The sequence below is a fragment of the Macrotis lagotis genome, chromosome 4, assembly GCF_037893015.1.
Source record: "Macrotis lagotis isolate mMagLag1 chromosome 4, bilby.v1.9.chrom.fasta, whole genome shotgun sequence".
NCBI classification, from domain to species: Eukaryota; Metazoa; Chordata; class Mammalia; order Peramelemorphia; family Peramelidae; genus Macrotis; species Macrotis lagotis.
Window position 1 is genome coordinate 273,516,065 of NC_133661.1, and position 26,792 is coordinate 273,542,856.

General features: G+C 37.6%; 2 protein-coding genes across 2 annotated transcripts in view; one reads left to right on the plus strand and one right to left on the minus strand.

Moving 5' to 3' along the window:
- RAD51B (RAD51 paralog B) overlaps window positions 1–26,792 on the minus strand; it is an 832,520-nt gene that overhangs the window by 526,720 nt on the left and 279,008 nt on the right. The gene's annotated exons all lie outside the window — the stretch shown is intronic.
- On the plus strand, window positions 19,989–20,462 carry LOC141522546 (ubiquitin-ribosomal protein eS31 fusion protein-like). Its single transcript, XM_074236052.1, has one exon. It carries the CDS (start codon window positions 19,989–19,991, stop codon window positions 20,433–20,435), a length of 447 nt encoding a protein of 148 aa, XP_074092153.1. The 3' UTR covers window positions 20,436–20,462.

A 26,792-nucleotide genomic window follows, 5' to 3' on the forward strand; every position in this document is an offset into this window, starting at 1 on the left:
TATTAGAATTTTGTAGTAGAATTTCTTTGTTACTTCATGCATTTTATGCTTTATACCACAGATAACAAAAGATTAGTATTAAAAGATGGCATCCCGGACAAGAAGGGATCGAGTCTTAGGAGCTCTCTGATAAAATTCATCAGCTAAGGACTCTAACTAAACTTTCGAGAGACAGAACCCACAAAGGGACCCAGTGAAGCAGTTCTCCTACTCAAGGTAACCTGGAAAAGAGCAGAAAGGCTGTGCTCCCCGGGCCAGAGGGGCGGCCTGCCAGAGGGGTGGGCCACCAGAGCCAAAGAACCTCAGCCTCCCAGAGGCAGCCCCAGGGTGCTGGGGGTCTCAGCTCACAGCAGCGGGAGAGTCTCCTGAGCTGCACCCCGAGGAGCACCTGGCACAAAGTGGGGGAACAGCAGGGAACCTCTGCCAGAGCGAGCACGTGGAACCCAGCCCTCAGGGCACACAGCAAGCAGCATCATCTTTCCCCAGCCCTGATCCAGGAAACAGAAGCAGGTGGAGCCCATAAGCAGGAGCCCCCAGGGCATGAGCCCATTGAGCTGAGGAAGGGGAGTGAAGAGAGACTGCATAGCTCTGTCCTCTGACCCTGAAACAGGACCCTGGGGTTCTGACCACATTCAGATCCTGACCACAGTCTAGGCCCCCCCCCCCGTAGAACAGCAGCGCCCCCCACAACAGCCCCTTGGCAGAGGGGGGCGCTTATGGTCATTCACAGACCAGGAGGGAGGACAGAGCCTCACACACTGAGACCCTTGTGGGAGTGTCCCAAAAGTTCAAGAAACACCCCAAACCAGGGCCAGGCTGGGAAAATGAGCAAGCAGAGAAACAAAAAGAAGACTATTGAGAAATATTTTGCAAATGAGCCCAAGAAGGACCAAAATACTCAGTCTGAAGATGAGGAAACACAATCTCCTGCATCTGAAGACTCCAAGAAAAACAGAAATTGGGCTCAGGCTATGATAGAGCTCAAAAAAGACTTTGAAAATCAAATGAGGGAGTTGGAAGAAAAACTGGGAAAAGAAAGGAGAGAGATGCAGGAAAAACATGAAAATGAAGTCAGCAGCTTAGTCAAGGAAATCCAAAAAAAATGCTGAAGAAAATAGCATGCTAAAAACCAGCTTAGGTCAAATGGATAAAACAGTTCAAAAAGTTATTGAGGACAAGAATGCTTTAAAAAGCAAAATTGGCCAGATGGAAAAAGAGATAAGAAAACTCTCTGAGGAGAACAAATCCTTCAGACAAAGAACAGAATTCAGGGAGATTGATGAATTTACCAGAAATCAGGAATCAATACTTCAAAACCAAAAAAATGAAAAATTAGAAGAAAATGTGAAATATGTCATTGAAAAAAACAACCAATATGGAAAACAGACTTAGGAAAGATAATTTAAAAATTATTGGAATACCTGAAAGTCATGATCAGGAAAAGAGCCTTGACATCATTTTCAAAGAATTACTACAGGAAAATTGCCCTGATATTCTAGAAGCAGAGGGCAAAATAGAAATGGAGAGAATCCACCGATCCCCCAGAGAAAGAGATCCCAAAAAACCAACCCCTAGGAATATTATAGCCAAGTTCCAGAACTCCAAAGTCAAAGAGAAAATATTACAAGCAGCCAGAAGGACACAGTTCAAATATCGTGGAGCGGCAGTCAGGATCACACTGGACTTAGCAGCAGCTACATTGGAAGTTCATAGGGCTTGGAATACAATATACCGGAAGGCAAGAGAGCTTAGAATGCAGCCAAGAATGAACTACCCAGCAAGGCTGAATGTCCTCTTCCAGGGAAAAAGATGGACTTTCAATGAACCAGGGGAATTTCATAGGTTCCTTTTGGAATGGCCAGAGCTGAACAGAAGGTTTAATCTTCAGATACAGGACTCAGGTGAAGCATGGAGATTGGAGGAGAGGGGGGAAATATGAGGGACTTAATGAGGATGAACTGCATGTATTCCTGCAAAGAAAAATGACACTGATAATACTCATATGAACCTTATCAGTTAATAGAGCAAGTAGAGAGAGCTTTTATAGTTGAAGCACAGGAGAAAGCTGAATTCGAAGATAAAATATGGTGTAAAAATGGAGTCAATAGAAAAAAAGGGAAATGGAATGGGAGAAAGAAAAAGGAGAGGGGGAAACATTCCAAGATATTTCACATAATAAGATTTTTTTTTATTACAACGAGCTATTGCAATGATATGGAAGGGGGAGGCAAGGGGGAATGAGGGAAACTTTGCTCTCATCAGAGATGGCTAGGAGAAGAAACAGCAAATACACTCCATGGGGTATAGACATCTGGAGTAAGAAGGAGCGGGGAGCAGGGGGAAGGGGTGGGGATGTGAATAAAGGAGGAGAGGATGGACCATGGGGGGAGAGTGGCCAGATATAACACATTTTCTTTCTTACTTCTTGCAAGGGGCTGGGAATGGAAGGCCTGCCCAGGACCACAGGGCCAGGTGGATTCTGGGCCTAAGGGGTGGTATGGGGGCTCAGGGCTTCTTGGCCCCAGGACCAGGGATCTGTCTGCTGTGCCACTCAGCGACCATACAGCAGAATCATAGTGAAAGGAGAGAGAAAAAAGAGTACATGGTAGTGGAGAAATAAGAAAGGAGGGAGTTGTGATCAGCAATGGCAAGAGTGGAAAAATATGGAAAAAACTTTTGTGATGGACTTATCATAAAGAATAAGATCCACCCATGACAGAGTTGTTGGTGTTGGAACAAAGACTGAAGCACATTTTTTATTATGATTATTTGGGGGAGGATGCAGGGCAAGTAGGGCTGGATGGCCTGCCTAGGGCCACATAGCGGGGAGATCTTTGGGTGTCTGGGGCTGGATTTGGACCCAGGTGCTCCTGGCTCAAGGGCCAATGCTCTGTCTGCCACCCAGCCACCCCTACTATTATTACTATTTTATTTTATTTTGGGTCTTTTTTTTCTGTCTTTTTTTTGGTTTTTGCAGGGCAGTGGGGAACGGGTGGCTTGCATGTCACACGGCTGGGTGATTGTTGGGTTTACGAGGCTGGATGTGGACTCGGGTGCTCGTGGCTCCAAGGCTGTTGCTTCATCCATTGCGCCACCTGGCCATACCTACAATTATTACTATTATTATTTTTTTTATTTTAATTTTTTTCTCTCCCCTTTACTTTTTTTGCCCAAACAAGTCTATCTATATTCATGGGGGAGGAGGGGTATTTTGTTTACTTGTAAACAAGAATAATTTTAATGTAAAAAAAATTTGTACAAAATGAGAATAAAAAATAAATTAAAAGTTAAAAAAAAGATGGCATCCCTTCATCATCATCATCATCATCTCCAAAGAGGAATGTCTTGTATAAGTATAGATATGACCATCAAAATTTAGGATTTGAGAAATTACTAGGTAGATCTCAGATAATCCAGAGAAATCACCTCTTATCTTAGTAGACATGTTTTAAGTCATTATCTTCATGTTGGTGAAATGTATATGTATATTTATATACTTACATATATTTGCAATATTAAAAGTTTGGAAAGTACTTACAAACATCTCATTTTGTTCTCCCCACATCCCTAAGAGTTAGGTGCTATTATTATGCCCAAGTTACAAATGGGAAAACCAAGACAAGTAGAGATTCAGTGATAATCAGAGTCACATAGCTAGTATCCAAGGAAGCATTTGAAGATCTTCCTGATATCAGGCACAGCCTAGCTGCCTATCATAATTGTAAAAGTCATCTCTTTAATAGAACTCAAAGTCTAAGAACAAGATTTACAATCAAGTTTCAAGAAAAGTTCCCAATAGTTTATAATCTTAAAAATCATGGATTTAGAATTATAAATGACCTCACAGATCATCTAGCCTGATATTATTTTGCAAATGAGAACAATGAAGCAAGGGAAGCTGAATGACTTGGCCAAAGTGGTACAAGTAGAAAGAACTGAATTGGAAATCAAATCCAAATTATCTGACTCCAAATGCAATATTCTGACCACTCCACTATGATGTCCCTCAAATAACAGCATTTGATCCACAAAGAAAATAAAATCTGTTGAATAACCTAATATTTTGAAACAGTTAATATCCTTCCAAGAACTACACAAGATTAACCAAAGAGTTACAACTGTGTCCCACAGAGTATCTACAATGTTTACAACTGGCAGTCTACACCCAGTGAACCCCTAATCTCTGCAGATTCTAGATTGACTTTACATTTAGGAAAACACAGGACACTAAACATTCTTTTGCCACTGTTTATTTTTTTCCACTTCATCCTTTCTTCCAGTTTCCATGGATAGTGACTACCAAAGCCCTGGGGAGGTCAACAAAACTAAGGCATCTGGCAGTAACAATTGGACCTCTGTCACATGAGAAGACGAACAACCAAGGAAAATGAGTAAGTTTTTAAAAAATTGGAGGAGGGAAATAAATGCTAACAAGTTCTCTCTCACCTCCCAAACTCTGCAATCTCAGTTTAAATTGAAGATTTAGAGTTTTTGAAAAATGCAATATATGAGTGCTACATCATTTGATGTGATGCTTCAGGTTAAAAAAGGTCTCTCCTCCAAAATAATTTTATAGAAAAATACGTACTCTTGACAATCGTTTTGTAGGGAAACATGAAAAAAGGTATTCCTCAGATTTTACATCTTCAACACAAGAGTAAACTACTTCTCCAATCTGGATTGGTGCTTAAAATTTTGAATCCCCAGTATTGCTTACCCCTGCTTTTTTCACTTCAGCTGAAGCAAAATACATTTTGTTCCAACCTTTTACCTTTACTCTATATGTATCTCTCTCTGCTTCAGATGAGTTTCTTGTAAGCAGCATATTGTAGGATTCTATTTTTTAATCCACTCTGCTATTTCCTTATGTTTTAAGGGAGAGTTCATCCCATTAACATTCGAAGTTATAATTACTAACTCTTTATTGCCCTCCATGTTATCTTCCCTCTGTTTGTATTTTCCCCTCCCCCTTATCCATATTCCCCAGTATTTTGTTTATTAATACCACCCCCTTCAGTGTGTTTGCCCTCCTATATCAACCCCATCCCCTTACTTTGTCCTTTCCCTTTTCCCATTCTTCCTTCCCTTTCCTTCTTTTAGTTACCCTTTTTCTCCCTCTCCCTATCCCCCTCCCCTTTCCCCCCTTTTCATACTTGAAAAGTAAAATAATTTTCTTAGCTTAACTGAGTGTGTGTGTAAGTTAAATTTCAGCCAAGACTGATGAAAGGAAAATTCATGTAGTTCTCAGCTCCTACCTTCTTCCGCTCTATTACAGTAAGTCTTTTGTACTTCTTAATATAATGAGATCTGCCCTATTCAATCTTCTCCATCCTCCCTCTCCTTATTGTTCCCCTTTTTTAAGGAGGTATTGTTTTTAAATCATTCTATCTGAGTCACAGAAAACTCACGAATTTCCTATACATCTAATTTTTGAAAGGAAATAGCAAAAGGATAAAATTTTTGAAAGAGATGGGTACAGTATGCTAGATTTTTGCCTCCCCCATGGCTTCCCTTTAGCCTAGAACCAGATTATTTTAGGTACAATTGAATCCTATCTTTTTCAGCAGATCCCTACCTGAAAGACATCAGTCTTTACCACACAACCACCATACATGCTTGGGAAAATCAACTGGTGCAATGGTGGAGGGCTACTTGTATCACTACTGTATGTGAGACTGGTCAGCATCTCAGATGACATAACAATATCACCAAGTTAGTTTGAAAGAGGCAGGATTTGAACTCTAAATCTTCTTGATTTCAAAGCCAGGCCTTCACCTAATACACAATACTGTCATTTAATATCCCAAAACTTAAGAAAACAGTTGCCCAATATTGATTTCTCTAATTAATATCAATGACAAAAAATATTAAGTATTTGTACACTAAAAAAAGGTAGAATTAAGTTCATAACATATCACCAAAAATAAAATAAGTAAATGCAAAAAAAATAGATATTTGGAATATGTGGGCTAAACTATTAAAGAAAAGCTATAAAAAATTTTTATGCACAAATAATTAGATGCCATGAGTAAAAGACCAAGATAAGAATGCAACTTATTTACTGATATCTATTCTTGAGTGTATAGCTTGAACCCTATTCCAGGCTTCAGGATTTGAATTCTCAGAATATTTAGAATAAATGCTTTCTGCTTCATAGTGAATTTATTTAATATAGCGACCAAAATAAAGGACGAGACTTATAAGGCTTCATGTGCCAGCTAAGGAAAGTCACACTTCCTAAATGTTAACCTGGAAGGCATTCCATTGGGGAACAAGATAAGGAAAACTCATAAAGTTCAACCCTGATGGGATTTAAAAAAAAAACTCTTCCATTCCCCACCACACACCAAGATTCAGTTTAGTAGAACACACAGCTGGGAACCAGCTGGAGGCCAGCTGTCAGATCTAATTTCCCAAGACTGCATGAAAATACAACCCCAGTTTGATCATATGATAATTAAAGCTGAATTACTACAGGCAAATTTTGGAACATTAAAAATTTTTTAAATTATCAAGTTCTCTGAATGATTAATGTAAGTCAAGAAAATAGATTTTTTTGCTGTGCTTTCCTTGTGTCCCTAAAAGATACATGCTGGTCAGCCTACATAGATCAAATCACATGCATCTAACAGGCAAAGTTACAGAATATATTTAGAAGAGATGACATTTACACTTGGAAATTCTGGAAACAGTGAAGTACTTGATGGTCTATAACTTCAGTAAATGTAATTTACACTGACTCTCACACCATGAGAGAAAAATTCTTCCATTCATAGACAATAAAAAACTAAAATTATAGCTATTTGAATAGCCAACTCCCTAGTTCAGGCCCACATCACTTCTCATCTAGATGGTTTCAATGCCTTTCTAAATTATCTCCTTGAGAAACTAATAAAATTGAAAATAAATATTGAACTAGTAAATAAAACCAGGAGTTAGTTTTATGAAAAAAAAACTGATAAACCTCTGGTCAAATTGATTTTAAAAAAGAAGGAAAACAAAATGCTAGTATCATAAATGTAAAAAAGGTAAACTCACCACCAATGAGGGGGAAATAAAATAATACAGAATTAATTTTCTCAACCCTATGCCAATAAATGTGATAATCTAAGTGAAATGGACAAATATTTACAAAAATGTAAGTTGCAGGGGCAGCTAGGTAGCACAGTGGATAGAGCACTGGCCCTGGAGTCGAGTTCAAATCCTGACTCAGACACTTAACAATAACCTAGCTGTGTGGCCTTGGGCAAGCCACTTAACCTCACTGCTTTGCAAAAACCTAAAAAATAAATAAGTTGGGTAGGTTAAGTGAAGAGGAAATTAAATACCTAAATAACCCTATCTCAGAAAAAGAAATTCAACAAGCCATTACTGAACTCCCAAAGAAAAAAATCTCTAGGGTCAAATGGATTCACAAGTGAATTCTATCAAACATTTAAGGAACAATTGGTTCCAATCTATATAAACTCTCTGGAAAAATAGGTGAAGGCAGAACTCTGCCTAATTCTTTCTACGACACCAATATAGCGTTGATACCTAAACCAGGAAGAGTTAAAACAGAGAAAGAAAACTACAGACCTATCTACCTGATGAATATAGATGCAAAAACTTTAAATAAAATCTTAGCAAAATGATTACAACAAGTTATCACTAGGATAATATGTGATAAACAAGTAGGATTTATCCCAGGAATGCAGGCTTGGTTCAATATTTGGAAAACTGTTAGTATAATTAATTATATCAACAACAAACCTATAAGAAATCATCTGATTATATCAACAGATGCTGAAAAAACTTTTGACTCATTCCTGCTAAAATCACTAGACAGTGTAGGAATAAATGGATTGTTCCTTAGAATAATAAGCAGTATTTATCTGAAACCATCAACAATCATTGTATGCAATGGGGATGGGCTAGAGGCATTCCCAATAAGATCAGGGGTGAAACAAGGATGCCCATTATCACCACTATTATTCAATATTGTGTTAGAAATGTTAGGGGCAGCTAGGTGGCGCAGTGGATAGAGCACCAGCCCTGGAGTCAGGAGTACCTGAGTTCAAATCCGACCTCAGACACTTAATAATTACCTAGCTGTGTGGCCTTGGGCAAGCCACTTAACCCCATTGCCTTGCAAAATATATATATATGTATAAAATCTAAAAAAAAAAAAAATAGAAATGTTAGCCACAGTTCAGGGCCTCTTGGCCCCAGGGCCGGGAATCTGTCTGCTGTGCCACTCAACTACCCTACAGAAGAGGCAGAGTGAAAGGAGAGAGAAAATACAGTTCATAGTATTAGGGAAGTATGAATGGAGGGAGTTGCAATCAGCAATGGCAACGGTGAAAAAATATGGAAGTAACTTTTGTGATGGACTTATCCTAAAGAATGTGATCCACCCACGACAGAGCTGGTGGTGTTGGAACACAGACTGAAGCACATTTTTTTATTATTATTATTTTCTGGGGGGTGTTTCAGGGCAAATGGGACTGGGTGGCTTGCCTGGGGCCACACAGCTGGATGATTGTTGGGTGTCTGAGGCTGGATTTGGACCTGGGTGCTCCTGGCTAAAGGGCCAGTGATCTGTCTGCCACCCAGCCGACCCTACTATTGTTATTACTATTTTATTTTATTTTGGGTCATTTTGGGGTGGGGGTTGTAGGGCAATAGGATTGGGGTGGCTTGCATGGGGTCACACAGATGGGTGATAGTTGGGTGTCTGGGGTCGGATTTGGGCTCAGGTGATCCTGGCTCCAGGACTGGTGCTCCATCCAATGTACCACCTGGCCATACCTACAATTATCATTATTATTATTATTATTATTATTATTATTATTATTTCTTTGATTTTAACTTTTTTCTCTCACCTTTACTTTATTGCTTATGCAAGTCTATATTTTCTTGGGGGAGGGGGTATTATGTTTACTCTTAAAGAAGAATATTTTAGTAATGTATAAAAAACATTATTTGTACATAATAAGAATAAATGAACAAACAAACAAATAAATAAATAAATGAAGATAAAGTAAGAAATGTTAGCCACAGCACTAAGAGAAGAAAAAGAAATTGAAGGAATTAGAATTGGAAAGGCAGAAACAAAACTCTCATTCTTTGCATATGACATGATGGTATACCTAGAGAATCCCAAAAAATCATCTAAAAAACTACCAGAAATAATTAGCAACTTTACCAAAGTTGCAGGATATAAAATAAACCCTCATAAATCCACAATATTTCTACACATGACTAGCAAGATGGAGCAGAAAGAGCTAGAAAGAGAAATCCCTACTCAGACAATATAAAAACCTGGGAGTCTACCTGCTAATGCAGACTGAGAAACATTTTGAAATCAATTATAAATCACTTCTCACACAAATAAAATCAAGTTTAAATAACTGAGCAAATATCACCTGCTCATAAATAGGTTGAACTAATATAATAAAAAATGACAATTCTACTTAAATTAAACTACTTGTTTAGTGCCCTAACAATCAAATTTCCAAAAAAAATTAACTTAATGAGTTAGAAAAAAATGTAAGTAAATTCATATGGAGAAATGAAAAGTCAAGAATTTCCAGGGAGTCAAGGACAAAAGTGCAAAAGAAGGTGGTTTAGCCCTGCCAGATCTAAAATTATGTTTTAAGGCTTCAGCCATCAAAATGGTCTGGTATTGGCTAAGAAATACAGTGGTGGATCAGTGGAATAGACTAGTTGCAACAGCAGGAAATGATTATAGTAATCTGCTGTGTGATAAGCCCAAAGAGTCCAGCTATTGGGATAAAAACTCTCTCTTAAATAAAAATTGGGAAAATTGGAAGTTACTATGGAAGAAACTTGCATTAGATCAACACTTCACACCCTATACCCAGATAGATCAAAATGGATACAGGATTTATACATAAAAGCACTATTATAAGCAAACTAGGAGGTCAAGGAATAATTTACCTGTCAGATCTATGGAAAGGGAAGCAGTTTATGACCAAGGAAGAGATAGAGGACATTATTAAAAACAATCTAGAAAATTAGATTACATTAAATTTAAAGGCTTTTGTATAGACAAAGCCACTATAACCAAGATCAAAAGAAATGTAGTAAATTGGGAAACAATTTTTACAACTAATATTTCTGACAAAGGACTCATTTCTAAAATATACGAAGAACTGAGGCAATTTTAAAGAAAAAAAAAGCCACTCCCCAGTTGACAAATGGTCAAAGGCAATTCACAGATGAGGAAATCGAAGCCATCCATAGTGAGATGAAAAATTGCTCTAAATCATTACTTATTAGAGAAATGCAAATTAAAGCATCTCTGAGGTACCACCTCACACCTCTCAGACTGGCCAATATGACCAGAAAGGACAATGATCAATGTTGGAAGGGATGTGGGAAATCTGGGACACTAATACATTGTTGGTGGAGCTGTGAACTCATCCAACCTTTCTAGAGAGCAATTTGGAACTATGCCCAAAATGCAACAAAAACGTGCATATCCTTTGATCCAGCAATACCACTACTTGGTATATACCCTGAAGAGATCATGAAAAAGGGTAAAAATATCACTTGTACAAAAATATTCATAGCAGCCCTGTTTGTGGTAGCAAAGAATTGGAAATTAAGTAAATTGGGGAAATGGCTTAACAAACTGTGGTATATGTATGTCATGGAACACTACTGTTCTATTAGAAACCAGGAGGGATGGGAATTCAGGGAAGCCTGGAAGGATTTGCATGTAATGATGCTGAGTGAGATGAAGAGAGCCAGAAGAACATTGTACACCATAACAGCAACATGGGGGTGATGATCAATCTTAATGGACTTGCTCATTTCATCAGTGCACAATCAAGCACAATTTTGGGGTATCTGCGATGGAGAATGCCATCTGTATTCAGAGAAAGAATTGTGGAGTTTGAACAAAGTCCAAAGACTATTACCATTAATTGAAAAAAGATGTTATCTTATGCAATTCTGCTATCTCTAATACTTTATTCTTCTTTAAGGATACGATTTCTCTCTCATCACAGTCAACCTAGATCAATATATACCATGGAAACAATGTAAAGACTAACAGACTGCCTTCTGTGGGGGGATGGGGGGAGGGAAGCAAGGTCAGGAGAAAAATTATAAAATTCAAAATAAACAAAATATTTCCAGAAGAAAATTAACAAATTATCTCCTTGGCTCAAATCTTCCTCTACTTCAATCCATTCGCCACAAAGCTCACAAAGTAATATTCTTAAATTGCAGATCTAGCCATTCTACTATCTTAATTAATAAACTCTAGTGGCTACTATTGCATTTTCAGCCCATTTACTTTACAACCCAGCCCTCATGTTTCCAACCTTCAATTTTCCCTTTTGCACAAGTGAGAGAGAGAGAGAGAGAGAGAGAGAGAGAGAGAGAGAGAGAGGACTGTACTTACCTCCCCAGTGCAAAGTAAACTCTTAAAAGCAGTAATTGTTTCATTCCTTGTCTTTATATCCCCAACCCAGCATTTGGCACAATACTAGACAATTTTAAAATGTTTTTTGATCAAATGAATGAATTAATGAGGATGAGGAAAGAGCATAGCAATGAACTAACTTCTGTGACTCAGGCACAGCACTATTGATGAGTTTTTGAGTAAATGGGCGGAATTGGTGTGTGTTTTAGCTCCCATGGGAATGATCACTTTCAGTTCTGACTTCCAAAAAGAGATTTTTTTTTAAAAGACCTTTTACCCACCCTAAAATGGATTGAAGAGGAAAGAGTAAGGGGAGTTCCAAAAGGCTGTCCCATTGGTAATAAAAGTGCTAATAGATGACATAGGATTAGTCCTTTTTAAGAAATTTCATTTGCCTCACACAGTCCTGGTGAAATAGTTATTTCAAACCTGAAGTGTAGGGGCAGAGCCAAGATGGCAACAAGAAAGGATCTTGTCTTAGGTGCTCTCTCATAAATCTTTGAAACTAAGGACTTTAACTGAATTTTCAAGAGACAGAATCCACAGAGGGATCCAGTGAGGTGGTTCTCCTACTCAAGGTAACCTGGAAAACAGCAGAAAGGCTCTGCTCCCCTGGGTTGGAGGGGTGGCCCGCCAGAGCAAAAGAACTTCAGCCTCCCAGAGGCAGCCCCAGGGTACTGGGAGCCCCAGCTCACAGCAGCAGGGGAGTCTCCTGAGCTACACCCTGGGGAGCACCAGGCACAAATTGGGGGAACAGCAGGGGCCCTCTGCCAGAGTGAGCACATAAAGTCCAGCCCTCAGAGCACACAACCAGCAGAGTGGCCACTGCATTCCAGATCCAGGAAACAGAAGCAGGTGGAGCCAGTAAGCAGGAGCCCCCAGGGCATGAGCCCATTGAGCTGAGGGAGGGGAGTGAAGAGAAACTGCAGAGCTCTGTCCTCTGCCCCTGGAACAAGACTCTGGGGCTCTGACCACATTCAGATCCTCATCGCAGTCTAGGCCTCCCCATAGAACAGCAGGCCCCCCCACCTCAGCCCCATGGCAGAGTGGGGTGCTTATAGTCATTCACAGACCAGGAGGGAGGACAGAGCCTCACACACTGAGACCCTTGCGGGAGTGTCCCAAAAGCTCAGGAAGCACCCCCAAAACATGCTTAGGCTGGGAAAATGAGCAAGCAGAGAAAAAGGAGGAACACCATTGAGAAATACATTATCTATGATCCCAAGACGATCAATATACTCAGTCTGAAGATGAGGAAACACAATCTCCTGTATCTGAAGACTCCAAGAAAAACAGAAATTGGGATCAGGCTATGACAGAGCTCAAAAAAGGCTTTGAAAATCAAATGAGGGAGTTAGAAGAAAAACTGGGAAAAGAAATGAGAGAGATGCAGGAAAAACATGAAAATGAAGTCAGCAGCCTAGTCAAGGAAATCCAAAGAAAATAGCATGCTAAAAACCAGCTTAGGTCAAGTGGATAAAACAGTTCAAAAAGTTATTGAGGAGAAGAATGCTTTAAAAAGCAGAATTGGCCAGATGGAAAAAGAGATAAGAAAACTCTCTGAAGAAAACAAATCCTTCAGACAAAGAATGGAACTCAGGGAGATTGATGAATTTGTGAGAAATCGGGACTCATTACTTCAAAACCAAAAGAATGAAAAATTAGAAGAAAATGTGAAACATCTCACTGAAAAAACAACTGATAGGGAAAACAGACTTAGGAAAGATAATTTAAAAATTATTGGAATACCAGAAAGTCATGATCAGGAAAAGAGCCTTGACATCATTTTCAAAGAATTACTACAGGGAAAATTGCCCTATCCTAGAAGCAGAGGGCAAAATAGAAATCGAGAGAATCCATTTATCCCCCCAAGAAAGAGATCCCAAAAAACCAACCCCCAAGAATATTATAGCCAAGTTCCAGAACTTACAAGTCAAAGAGAAAATATTACAAGCAGCCAGAAGGACACAATTCAAATATCATGGAGCTGCAGTCAGGATCTCACAGGACTTAGCAGCAACTACATTAAAAGCTCGTAGGGCTTGGAATATAATATACCAGAAAGCAAAAGAGCTTGGAATGCAACCAAGAATCAACTACCCAACAAAAATGAATGTCCTCTTCCAGGGAAAAAAAAGATGGATTTTCAATGAACCAGGGGAATTTCAAATGTTCCTGTTGGAATGGCCAGAGCTGAACAGAAGGTTTGATCTTCAAATACAGGACTCAGGTGAAGCATAGAGATTGGAGGAGAAGGGGAAAATATGAGGGACTTAATGATGATGAACTGCATGTATTCCTGCATAGAAAAATGACACTAATAATACTCACATGAACCTTCTCAGTTAATAGAGCAGGTAGAAGGAGCTTTTATAGTTGAAGCACAGGAGAAAGATGAATTGAAGATAAAATATGGTGTAAAAATGGAGTCAATAGAAAAAAAGGGAAATGTAATGGGAGAAAGAAAAAAGGAGAGGGGGAATAGGCCAAGATATTTCATATAATGAGATTTTTTTTATTACAATGAGCTATTGCAATGATATGGAAAGGGGGGAAGACAAGGGGGAATGAGGGAATCTTTGCTCTCATCAGAGGTGGCTAGGAGAGGAAACAGCATATATACTCAATGGGGTATAGACATCTGGCGTAAGAAGGAGGGGGGAGCAGGGGGAAGGGGGGATGTGAGTGATGGAGGAGAGGATGGACCATGGGGGGAGAGTGGTCAGATATAACACATTTTCATTTTTACTTCTTTCAAGAGGCAGGGATTGGATGGCCTGTCCGGGACTATAGGGCCAAGTGGATGCTGGGCCTAAGGGGTGGTAGGGGGGCTTGGGGCCTCTTGGCCCCAGGACCAGGGATCTGTCTGCTGTGCCCCTCAGCTACCCTACAGCAGAGTCAGAGTGAAAGGAGAGAGAAAATATAGTACATGGTAGTAGAGAAATACAAAAGGAGGGAGTTGCAATCAGCAATGGCAACGGTGGAAAAATATGGAAGTAACTTTTGCAATGGACTTATCATAAAGAATGTGATCCACCCGCCACAGAGTAGTTGGTGTTGGGACAAAGACGGAAGCACATTTTTTATTATTATTGTTTTTTGGGGGGGTGCAGGGAAAATGGGGCTGGGTGGCCTGCCTGGGGCCGCATAGCAGGGTGATCGTTGGGTGTCTAAGGCCAGATTTGGATCCGGGTGCTCCTGGCTCAAGGGCCAATGCTCTGTCCACTACCCAGCCACCCCTACTATTATTACTATTTTATTTTATTTTGGGTCTTTTTTTTTCTTTTTTTTGTTTTTTTTCAGTCCAGTGGGGTGGGGTGGCTTGCATGTCACAGGGCTGGGTGATTGTTGGGTGTATGGGGCTGGATATGAGCTCAGGTGCTCCTGGCTCCAGGGTTGGTGCTCAGTCCATTGAGCCACCTGGCCATACCTACAATTATTACTATTATTTTTTTATTTTAATTTTTTTCTCTCCCCTTTATCACTCAAGCGAGTCTGTATTTTTTGGGGGGGAGGGGGTATTTTGTTTATTCTTAAACAAGAATACTTTATTAATGTATAAAAAACATTATTTTTAAAATAAAAATGTGCATACCCTTTGGTCCAGCACACTCCTCGGTCTATACCCTGAAGAAATGATGAAAAAGGGGAAAAACATCATTGTACAAAAATATTCATAGCAGCCCTGTTTGTGGTGGCAAAGAATTGGAAATTAAGTAAATGTCCTTCAATTGGGGAATGGCTTAGCAAACTGTGGTATATGTATGGAACACTATTGTTCTATTAGAAACCAGGAGGGATGGGAATTCAGGGAAGCCTGGAGGGATTTACATGAACTGATGCTGAGTGAGATGAGCAGAAACAGAAAAATACTGTACACGCTAACAGCAACATGGGGGTGATGACCAACCTTGATGGACTCCCTCATTCTATCAGTTCAACAATCAGGGACAATTTGGGGCTGTCTGCAATGGAGAATACCATCTGTATCCAGAGAAAGAACTGTGGAGTTTGAACAAAGACCAAGGACTATTAACTTAAAATTAGGAAAAAAAAAAAAAAAACCCTGATATCTTAGTGTCTGATCTCACTATCTCTTATACTTTGTTTCTTCCTTAAGGATATCATTTCTCTCTCATCACACTCAATTTGGATCAATGTTTACCATGGAAACAATGTAAAAACTGACAAACTGCCTTCTGTGGGGGTGGGGGGAGAGAAATAAGATTAGGGGGAAAATTGTAAAATTCAAAATAAATAAAATCTTTAATAAAAAAACTTAAGTGTATTTGTGATCCATTCTTTGTAGGTGCTACCTACAAAAGTACATACTGCACTTTCTAGAGGATTTTTGATCCTGTGTTAATGTTTTCCTTGTCCTGAAATAAATCCTCCATGGGGATCCCCTCCAATGTGCTTGAGGGCCTTCTTCTAAGTCTCTTAATATTGTTTTACCTGCCTTTTCAGAGTCCTTGTCAGCTCCATTCATTCAATTATCATCTCTTACAGATAATGCCAAGATTTCTGTCTCTCTTGAACTACAGGAAACTTCCTGTTGGACATTTCAAACTGGATGTCCCAGGGACATTTCAAATTGATCATGTTGAAAACTTGTCATTATCTTTCCCTCCAAACCCAATCTGCCTTCTTACCTCCCCCATTTGTACTCAGAGATTATCAACATCAGGACAATTTCCCAGGTTCACTAACTCAATCATGCTCATTCTCCCTTGCTATAACAAAGTCTTGCCTTTTTTTTTTTATCTTTGTAGCATCTCTCACAATCATTCTTTTCTCTCCACTCCCATAGCCATCACTCTGTCATCTCTCACCTGACTATGGCAACAGATTTTTAAGGATGAGTACACAAGGGGACTCAAATTTCTCCCCTCTCTAATCCATTCTGTATAAATATCAAAGTGATATTCCTAAAAGAAAAGTCTGGTCATGTCAAGCATATGATTAGATAAACTCTAATGATACCATATTACTCTACTCTTCAGAATTTTGAAGCCCTTCATAAACTGGCTAAGTTTAGGACTTTTTTTTGTCCCTCACATATGACACTCTAACTTCTAACCTTCAAACAGACTATTTCACATGCCCTGAATTTACTTTTTCCTTACTTCAATCAAGTAGAATTTCTTGTTTTCTTAAAAGTAGAACTCAAGTACACAAAAGTAAAAGTGAGGTTTCTGGTAAAATGTGAATGCTGGAAGCCATGAAAGGTAAACGTGTGAATGTTGAAGGTAGATCAAACTTTTTACTTCAGTCTACCTATACACACACAATACCACCAAATGTAGGTTCCTTTAGGGCAGAAATGGTTTCATTTTATCTGTGTATCTCCAAAACTTAGCATAATACCTAGTAGGGAGTAGATAATTAATAAAATCTGTATGAATGATCAATTGATATGTGGGTAATTCATTAAATATTTCTTGCTTTTGCTAAATAAAAAGATCATTTCCTTTTATATTCATATTTCTCATGACTGATACATCTTATCCCACTTCTTATGTGCAATTCATCACTGATAATATGCTAAAAACATTTATGACCACTATACATCTCTCCATTGCTTTTTGGACAACCCACAGTTTTGATTCCTTAAAAATTATGGTCACATGGCCATGGAGGATTAAAGGATTAAATGGAAGAATATTGGATTAAAATGATAAATTTTGCAAATTTCAGGTAAGCTTGGTAAGAAAGATCCACTCAAACATAGTGAACAGCAATAACAGTGAAGAAGTATTCTGGAGGAAACAGAAGTATAAAAGAAAGAAAAATACCACTCAACTTCCAATTCCCACTCAGGGCTTAACCTAAGAGTGTGATATCAGATAGGTACTGTAGTTGTGTTTAAACAGGGAAATCTTCCCAAAGCTGAGAACCTACTAAAAGAAGGAGAATGGAGAAGGGAGAAAAGGAAGAGAGAATGGAAAAGAAAAAGAAAGGGAGAAAAGAGAGAAAGGAGATGGAAAAGATGAGGAAGGAGAAAAGCCAAAGAAAAAGTGAGAAAAAGGAAAGGGGGGGGCATTTAAAAGTTTATTATGAGTCAAGTATAATGCAAAGTGCTAAGATGCAAATAGAAAAACTCAGTCCTTGGCTTTCAAGGAGATTACATTACAAGAGACAACACATTCAGAGGAAGAAGTCAAGAAGGGTTATTTTGGTTTGGAAAGTGAAAGGGAGTGTGAGTAGAGCTATGGTGGAATAGATAGACATGCCCTGTCCAGGATTACAATCACAAGATCAAGAAATATTCAAGAAATTCAAGTAAGTAGTCATTGCCTGAGGTGTCAGGACCAGGATAGAGAATACCAGGATAACTTGGTCTTCACTAGGAGATTTACCCCACCTTGAAAGTCTTCAAGAACAAGCTGGACAACCATTTAACTGGTATATTGCAACAGGGGTCTCTTCCATGAATTACATAGGTGCTAGGGTCCCTTCCAAATTTTAGATGTGTGAGAATGTTTGATGTCCTGACATTGTCACACCTGTGGACTGTTTAGTAGCCATCTATTTGAAATCAAAAATAAATCAGTCACTGCAAGAAAGACTTGGTTATCTAAATAATCTGTACAAAATAAAAGAACTCAAAAGAAGATATAGATTTGGTGGTTCTGGAAGAAGAAAAGAAGAATTAGATTATACAGTGGAGAATTAGTAATCAATAGTGCAGAATCAGGAACCATCAAAGGAGAAAGAAAAAATAAACTTCTATGTTGAGATTTTTTTTTGTTCTTTCTCGAAGAAGACCATGACATCAAGGGAGGTGATGCTATGACAAGCACATGAATTGGATTTGAGTGAGGGATACTCTGCTAAATTAACCAGTCTCATTTTCTCCTCCAGAACCATGTGGGTCCAATAGCCACTGTGCCCCCTCTATCAAGTAGGTTCATTAACCCTTTTGACAACGAAAAGTTGATATATCCTTCAGCTCAAGGACTAAGGAACTCTCAAGAAAAGGTTTGCTCTTTCCACAACTTCCCCTCTTGGTGCCAGAACATTAGTTAATGAAAACTAATTTGATTGATTTTGTCCTTCGTAATCTAAAATCATAATATCAAGTTGATGATGACATAACATGAACATTATATTGGTTAAAGTGAGGGGATTATGAAAACTATGATTTGGAAAAACCTATAGAGAATATTTCAAGAACTCAAAAAAAAGTACTTTTGTACATCTTTAAAAGTTTTTTTTTGCTCAGAACTAATCTCTTCCTTAATCTATCCTCCTAACTTTCCCTCCCCCTTTTCTTCCCTTCTATGCCCCTGCTGAGTGAAATGCTTTTCTGTCAACAGTTGTGTTTGTGAATTCTTCTTTCTTTTGATCAGTGCAGTCAACAGTTCAGTCCATCTCAGAGAGTGAGTTTAAAGAGTCAGCTGCTCACCCCACCTTCTACCTTGTCTGTAGAGATGTTTATTTGGGCACCCTTATTATATGACATAATGTTTGCCCTAATCTTCCTTTCCATTCCTCTTCCTCACCAGGCATTGTCTTTCAGGCATTGTCTAACTGAACTCCCTCTATGAACCCTAATGAAGAGAGGAATCAGAGAGGATAGATACATTTATCAACTCTCCTGTATTTGAATGTAAGTATTTTATTCTTTTCTGAGCCTTTTTCAGTGTTCATCCATGTTTAACTTCTTGTGTTAATCTTTTTTTTCCATTTCTCATCACTGTGGTGTTTGTACTACAAAGTTTCTCCACAACTCTAGTATTTTCATCAGGAATGCTAAGAAGTCTTCTGTTTCATCGAAGATCCACTTCTTTCCCTGCACACCCTCCCTGCCCCAATTCCTTTAACATTAAGCTCAGTTTTGCTGGATAAGTTATCCTTGACTGTAAGTCAATATCCTTTACCTTCTGGAATATCAAATTTGAAGTTCTTTGCTTCTTTAGAGTTGTGGCTGCAAGACTGTGTATGATACTGCTTATGTAGCTTCCTGGTATTTAATTCTGTCCATCTGGATGTTTGTAGTATTTGTTTTCTTAGACTTGGAAGCTTTAGATTTTAGCTATAATGTTCCTGGGAGTTTTCATTTGGGGGTTTCTTTCAGGAGGTGACTGGAAAATTCTTTTCATCTCTCCTCTGTCCCTGGTTCTAGAAGATCTGGGTAGAATTCATTGAGGTTCCCTTCTCACTCTGCCCTAGACCTAGGATGGGGGAGCAAGCTACAAAGCTACAAATTGGCACCTGTCTCCAGCACAGTGCACTGGTGTGGGTCTGGGAGAGTAAGGGTGGTCCCAGTGTAGATTTCAAACATCCTCTCTTTTTAGTGAAGTCCCTGGATGCCAGAGTTCTCCAGAACAAGTTCCTAGTTTGACTAGTCCCCAATGTCCCCAGATCTGCATTTCTATCTCCCTGAGCAATGCTGGCTAGACAATGCATTCACTATGAATTTTTCTGGATTTCATATTCTAGATCATTTAAGTCAATACAGAAAATATTAAAACCGAGGATAGCTCTTTCGGATCTGCAATCAGTGGGTGGACCCAGAGGCTCAAAGCAGATTTTTGTGAAGACACTGATGGGGAAGACCATCACCCTCAAGGTCAAAACGTCTGATACCATCGAAAATGTCAATGCCAAGATCCAAAATAAGGAAGGTATTCCCCCTGATCAACAAAGATTGATTTTTGCTGGCAAACAATTGGAAGATGGACGGACTTTGTCTGACTACAACATTCAGAAGGAGTCTACCCTTCATCTTGTTCTGAGGCTTCGGGGTGGTGCCAAGAAGAGAAAGAAGAAGTCTTACACCACTCCCAAAAAGAACAAACATAAGAGAAAGAAGGTTAAACTTGCTGTTCTGAAGTACTATAATGTTGATGAGAATGGCAAGATTAGCCGCCTTCAACGGGAATGCCCTTCTGATGAATGTGGTGCTGGAGTCTTTATGGCTAGCCATTTTGACAGGCATTATTGTGGCAAGTGTTGTCTAACCTACTGCTTCAACAAGCCAGAAGACAAATAAATGCATATGTGTTAATAAAGAATTCAACTATTAAAAAAAACTGACGATAAGATGGCTTCTAAGGTAAAAACACTATAAACATTTTTAAATAAATATTGCAAGAGAAAGAAAATTGAACTGAATCAATACCTGATAAAACATGGATTTCTAAGAGAGAAAAGAACTGGAACAGGATGTTTCTGAGAGAAAACAGAATCTTAAAAGTAGTTAAAAGGAAATAATAGCAGAAGCTATGACCTACACAGCAGGTATATTGGCAAAATAGTAAAACTTCAATTCATCATGAGTAGTTTCTCCAAAGAACAAAAAAGAGAACAAATGATTGAAAAATTACATAAACTGAAGTACAAGAGAATCTGAAAGAAAATAAGAAAAATGATGATAATGACAATAATTTATATAATTCTTTAAGATTTTCCAACAACCTTTACATATATTAAAATTATTTAATCACTACCAAAAGCCTATAAGGTAAGTGCTATTATTATTTTTTAATTAAAAAAGTTGTTTTATTTCCATAAAAGGAAATTTGCCCAGTCATACAACAACTTACTAAGTATCTGAGGCAGAATTTTGCAACCTACCTTTCTAATAGCTTTTCCTTAAGCAAACAAGGCCATTTTAAAAAAATACATGATTTCTGCAAAACACATTGTCATTAAAAACAAACTAGATAATTTTGATTACATTAAATTAAAAAGCTTTTGCACAGATAAAACTACTGTAACCAAGATCAAAAGAAATGAAGCAAATTGGGAAATAATTCTTTTAGGTTTTTTTACAAGGCAAATGGGGTTAAGTGGTTTGCCCAAGGCCACAGAGCTAGGTAATTATTAAATGTCTGAGACCAAATTTGAACTCAGGTACTCCTGACTCCAGGACTGGTGCTCTATCCACTGCACCACCTAGCCACTCAGGAAACAATATTTACAACTAGTATTTCTGCCAAAGGACTCATTTCTAAAATATACAGAGAACTGACGCAATTAAAAAAAAAGCCATTCCCCAACTGACAAATGGTCAAAGGATATGCAAAGGCAATTCACAGATGAGGAAATCAAAGTCATCCATAGTGAGATGAAAAATTGCTCTAAATAATTATTTATTAGAGAAATGCAAATTAAAGCATCTCTGAGGTATCACCTCACACCTCTCAGACTGGCCAATATGACCAGAAAGGACAATGATCAATGTTGGAAGGGTTGTGGAAAATCTGGGACACTAATACATTGTTGGTGGAGCTGTGAACTCATCCAACCTTTCTGGAGAACAATTTGGAATTACACACAAAGTGCAACAAAAATGTGCATAACCTTCAATCCAGCAATACTACTACTTGGTCTATACCCTGAAGATATCATGAAAAAGGGTAAAAACATCACTTGTACAAAAATAGTGATAGCAGTCCTGTTTGTGGTAGCAAAGAATTGGAAATTAAGTAAATGTCCTTCAATTGGGGAATGTCTTAAAAAACTGTAGTATATGAATGTCATGGAACACTATTGTTCTATTAGAAACCAGGAGGGATGGGAATTCAGGGAAGCTTGGAAGTAATTTGCATGAACTGATGCTGAGTGAGATGAACAGAACCAGAAAAACATTGTACACCCTAACAGCAACATGGGGATGATGATCAACCTTGATAGACTTGTTCATTCCATCAGTGCAACAATCAGGGATAATTTTGGGGTATCTGCGATGGAGAATGCCATCTGTATCCAGAGAATGAATTGTGGAGTTTGAACAAAGACCAAAGAGTATTACCTTAATTTAGAAAAAAAATGTTATCTTATTATTTAATTCTGCTATCTCTTATACTTTATGTTTCTTCCTTAAGAATATGATTTCTCTCTCATCACATTCAACTTTGATCAATTTATATCATGGAAACAATGTAAAGACTAACAGACTACCTTCTTCCCCCCAAATTCTATACTCCTATATTGAGGAAGATGTTTTCCAGCTGTCTAAAGAAAGCCTAATCTCAATGACTCCTAAGTGACCCCTACGTTCATGTCCTTTAATTAGCCTGCTTTTATCACAAGATGCCTACATTAGACATGATAAAGAAGTCTAAATTTAACATAACATTTTGGGTTTTTTGGGTTTGATGTTTTGAGGATTTTTATTTGCTGAATTAAATGTATGCATGTATGTATGCATATACATATATGTATATACATTGTGTACATATTTTTGTCTATATATGAGATATTAAATCCTTGATGGCTGGTAATCTCTTTGTAATAGAGGTCTATATCCCAGATTGAGCAGCTATGGTTCTTTTTAAATTAAAAATATGAGCAATCTTTACTGAAAAAAAGAAAGTGATTTTATTCACAATTCATGGGGGTTCTACTGAAATCTTTAACACTCACCACTTCAGTCCTCTGGGGAACAGGACTGTCTTGCATTTCCACATGCCTGGGAGCAACTTGAAGGCTATGGAGGAATCTTTTAAATTGACAAGTTCACTTAGACTTTGTCAAACACAGGATCACGGAGCTAGTGATAGAAAGGACCCCAGAGTCCATCTAATTCAGTCAGTCCAGCTTACATTTGAAGAAATCATGATGAAAGAGGTTAAGTAATTTGCCAACCAACAGAAGAGAAGATTTGAACCTTGGTCCCTTGACTCGAAAATCAGAGCTCTTTCCATGTCAGAACACTACCTTTTAAGTGATATCTGTTTGAACAAAAAGATTCATTTTTGCTTGCTGTCAGGGTCTTTGTTAAGAAGAATGCACATTTGATATTGGTGAACCATGTTACTAGAGGGATTAAACTAAAGACAAGCTTCTCTCCATTACAACAGAAAAATTTCCCACGTCTGGCTTATATCTAAAATCACAGATTTTACCTAAGATTAACCACCAGAGTGCTAACAGTTTCACTGATGGGGATTTTGGAGAACAATCTGCAATAAACAAAACAAAAAAAATTCAAACACTAAATATCCACTCCTATTACTCAGAAATCAAGGATTAATTTTTGTTTCTGGTAACTGGCAATTATAATAGTGAATACCTGGACTAAGACTAGGCAAACTTCATACCCAAGTAGTAAATTGTGCTGAACTTCATATTGTTTCACCTGGACAAATTTTCCCACAGGCAAACAAATGGCTAAATACTAACTGGCCAAGAAGCACCAGGTAAAATTCTGAACTAGAATAAGTCCAGGTAATGAGGGGGAAAAAATAAATATTGGGCTTGAAAATATTAAGAATTAAGGTCAAGGTAACCAAAAATTAAAAAGAAAAAAAAAGGTTTACAGGGAATAAATGAAATTCAAGAAGTAAGGCTCAGGTAAATAAAAGGAAGATCATCAGACCTAGATCACCCTAAATGCATGTTTGGCTAATCTCATGTATATAATAAACCTGTATTTTCCTAGACTAATGAAAATTTATATCTAGAATGATTCTAAATGATAGTTCCCCTTATAGGACTGTTGATCTAAATTGTCATCTTATAAATGATATAGAATTAGAATCTAAAAAAAAGTGACAAACACAGTTGGTTTGAGAAAATTCTTTATCAGCTTAAAGACCATCAGGTATCAGAACAGAAGCTGCTAAAAGCAATTTAGAAATTGCAAATAAAAACTGATTACTTCCCCAAATTAATATGCAACTTTTACCTCTCCAAAGATAAAGAGAACTGCAACCCATAAGAAAATTTTCTCTCCTCAGCTTCAAATGAGACTTTTTCAGCAAGAGGATAGAGATCTGGAAGAGGCTGGGTGGGCAGGGAGGAAGAACAGGAACAGGGACCAGGAAAGGGGAAACTGCAAAAATAAAAGGAAAATCTCAAAACCTGGCATAGATCTCAAAAAATGTTTGCCAGGAAAAGTGTCTGTCTTTCTCTAAGAGTGTCTGCATTTGTGGTGTGATCTGTTTAGTGAAAATGGTAAACTTCCTTATTTTTACATAGGAAAAGCATCCATCCACAAAATTTATAATACTTTATGAAAAGGAGACAAATGACCTCAAATTAAATGAACTGTTGGAATCAGTTACATCTTGCTAAACTGTGTCAGATTGAGAGTTAAAGATTAGGATGTTTGTCATTCATCCCAAAATGGACTGGGCCCAGAAAAGACTTGAGTGTTTTGCTACTCACTATTTATTGCTTTACGAGGTAAAGTGTGTCCAAGATGATTTATTGCTGGAACTAGGAGCAGTAAAGATAACCCCTTCCTTCTGACCATACTATACTTAGTATTTTAAAATTTATATCTGTAATAATTTAATTTGATAATGCAGTTTAAGGGGGAAATTGTATGTGTTCTTATTTTAAATAGAAAGGCAAAATAACCTTGAAAGGAATAAAAACAGTTTATATTAAGCTATTTCATTTTTGGCTGTAGGTTGAAATATCTCTGCAAAAACTTGATAAACACAATGTCCTAATGCTGTAGTAGTTATTATCTATAAAAATCATAAAAGAAAAGTTAGTCCTTCTTTTGTACAGTATAATTTCATTATAAATGGTAATTTTGAAAAGATTTTTTGAGTGTGAAGGTTGTTTTAGTTTCACTTGTTTTTTTAATTATGATTATTGTTCCCCCTTCATTTTTCTTGTAGGTTCTAGCTTATTTGTGAATACACAGGAGGAAATCACATTTATAGCTTAATCATAGCAGTAATTATTTCCTTGTTGCAATAAAGAGGCTTGTATTCCTGTTACTTCCTGTTTATCTGAAAAGGGCACCTCCTGAAGGCATTCCAAGCTTGGATAATTTCAAAAGTAAAAGAACCCCCCTTGACTTTTGGAATAATTTGTTTTTGATGACACTGCTTCTAAGATAAAACTTTTTTTCATATAAATTTCTTTCAGTTATCAAATAAGTTCTCTAAGGCAAAGAAAAAATGGTTCAATTGATAACATAAATTTGGCTAACACTGGACAATATGAAATTGTCACTGTATTTCTTAATACTACTGGGACTTGTATTCATCTTTATCTTAGCAAAGATTAAAGCTTTTGTCATTAATGAAAAATAATCATCTAAGATCACCAGCAGCAGCCAAAGTGAAATGCGAATCTTCATTACCAAAAATTCTTTCAATCTTAACATCAATTTTATTACATAGTGAAATGTTAGTAAACATTTTGTGCTGTATAATTTCTATTGACAAAGAGATGGACATTTATTTGCATATATACATGTATACATGCTATAATTCATAGGTTTAATTTGACAATAAGTATAATTTTGATATATAACTGTTCAATTCCAAACTAGCTTTTATAATTTTTAAAAAATTCTATGAAATCTTTGGAATAAAAATGCAGAAGTTGTTTGTATAGTTTCTGAATGAATAATTTAAAGCTGAGTAGTGAATTGCTTTTCCTATTGGAAATTCTTGTATTTCAGTCTTGATTATAATTACCATTATTTTTCCTATTTATTACTAATATACTGACAAGGACATAGAAAACTTAAAAATCTGTTTTTAAAAAAAACCCACTTAAATAGACCAAATTATAAAAGTTCATTCACTAGAACTTTACTTTTACTATAGTTTTAGAAGTTTTAGTTGGCAATGAGAGCTATAACCATCAAAAATATTAGCTATCAAAAATTTAATGCAGAAAATCAATGATAAGATCAGCAAATTATAATTAATACCTCTAATAGAATTTAAATCTATTGGTTAGACCCATAATGTAAAAGAAATGTTGGAGCTTTGGTGGCATGTATCTGGATAACAAATGTGAAGAAGTTGCCTATTATCTCAATGAGAGTATAACTCTAAGCATGAGAGGCTAAGCAAGTCTAAAGGTACTCTTTAAGGCTGATGATAATAGGATAAATATTGCTGGAGTCTGTAGTGGACAAATTGTTTCTATGTTTTAAATTATGCTTTACTATTAGATAACTCTTACCTAAGAGACCCTCCAGTAAAACTTAGCTTCATGTCCTTGTCTAACTCTGTGTTTAATGACAAGATATGTAAATTTAGACATTGTTGAAAAGTCAGGACTCCACAAGGATATCCAGGGAGAACTTCATCACAAATTCCATGAAGGAAAAAAAGGAATTCCAGGTACCAGGAGCATAGAGTTACCCCTTTTGCCACAAGTACCCTTTAAGCTTAAGTCCACTTTCCCCATAGATTACATGTATAGTTGTAGAAGAATGTGTCCTGGATAAGCCCTGGCACATAGTACCCAATCCCAGGATTCTCTAATAACAGTTCAAACTGGTCAACCAGGTTTCTACTGGGCAGAAGACTCTATCTTCCTTCATGGTTCTGTGGGTAACAATGAGGGTTTGGGGTTTCTAGTGCTAGCAGTCTTAAGGTCCCACCCAGTGTACTCCTTACTGATTATCAACAGATAACCTAGA

Bases quoted from the DNA above. Each gene is read 5' to 3' on its own strand.
- LOC141522546 (XM_074236052.1), top strand. From the start codon at position 19,989: ATGGGGAAGACCATCACCCTCAAGGTCAAAACGTCTGATACCATCGAA.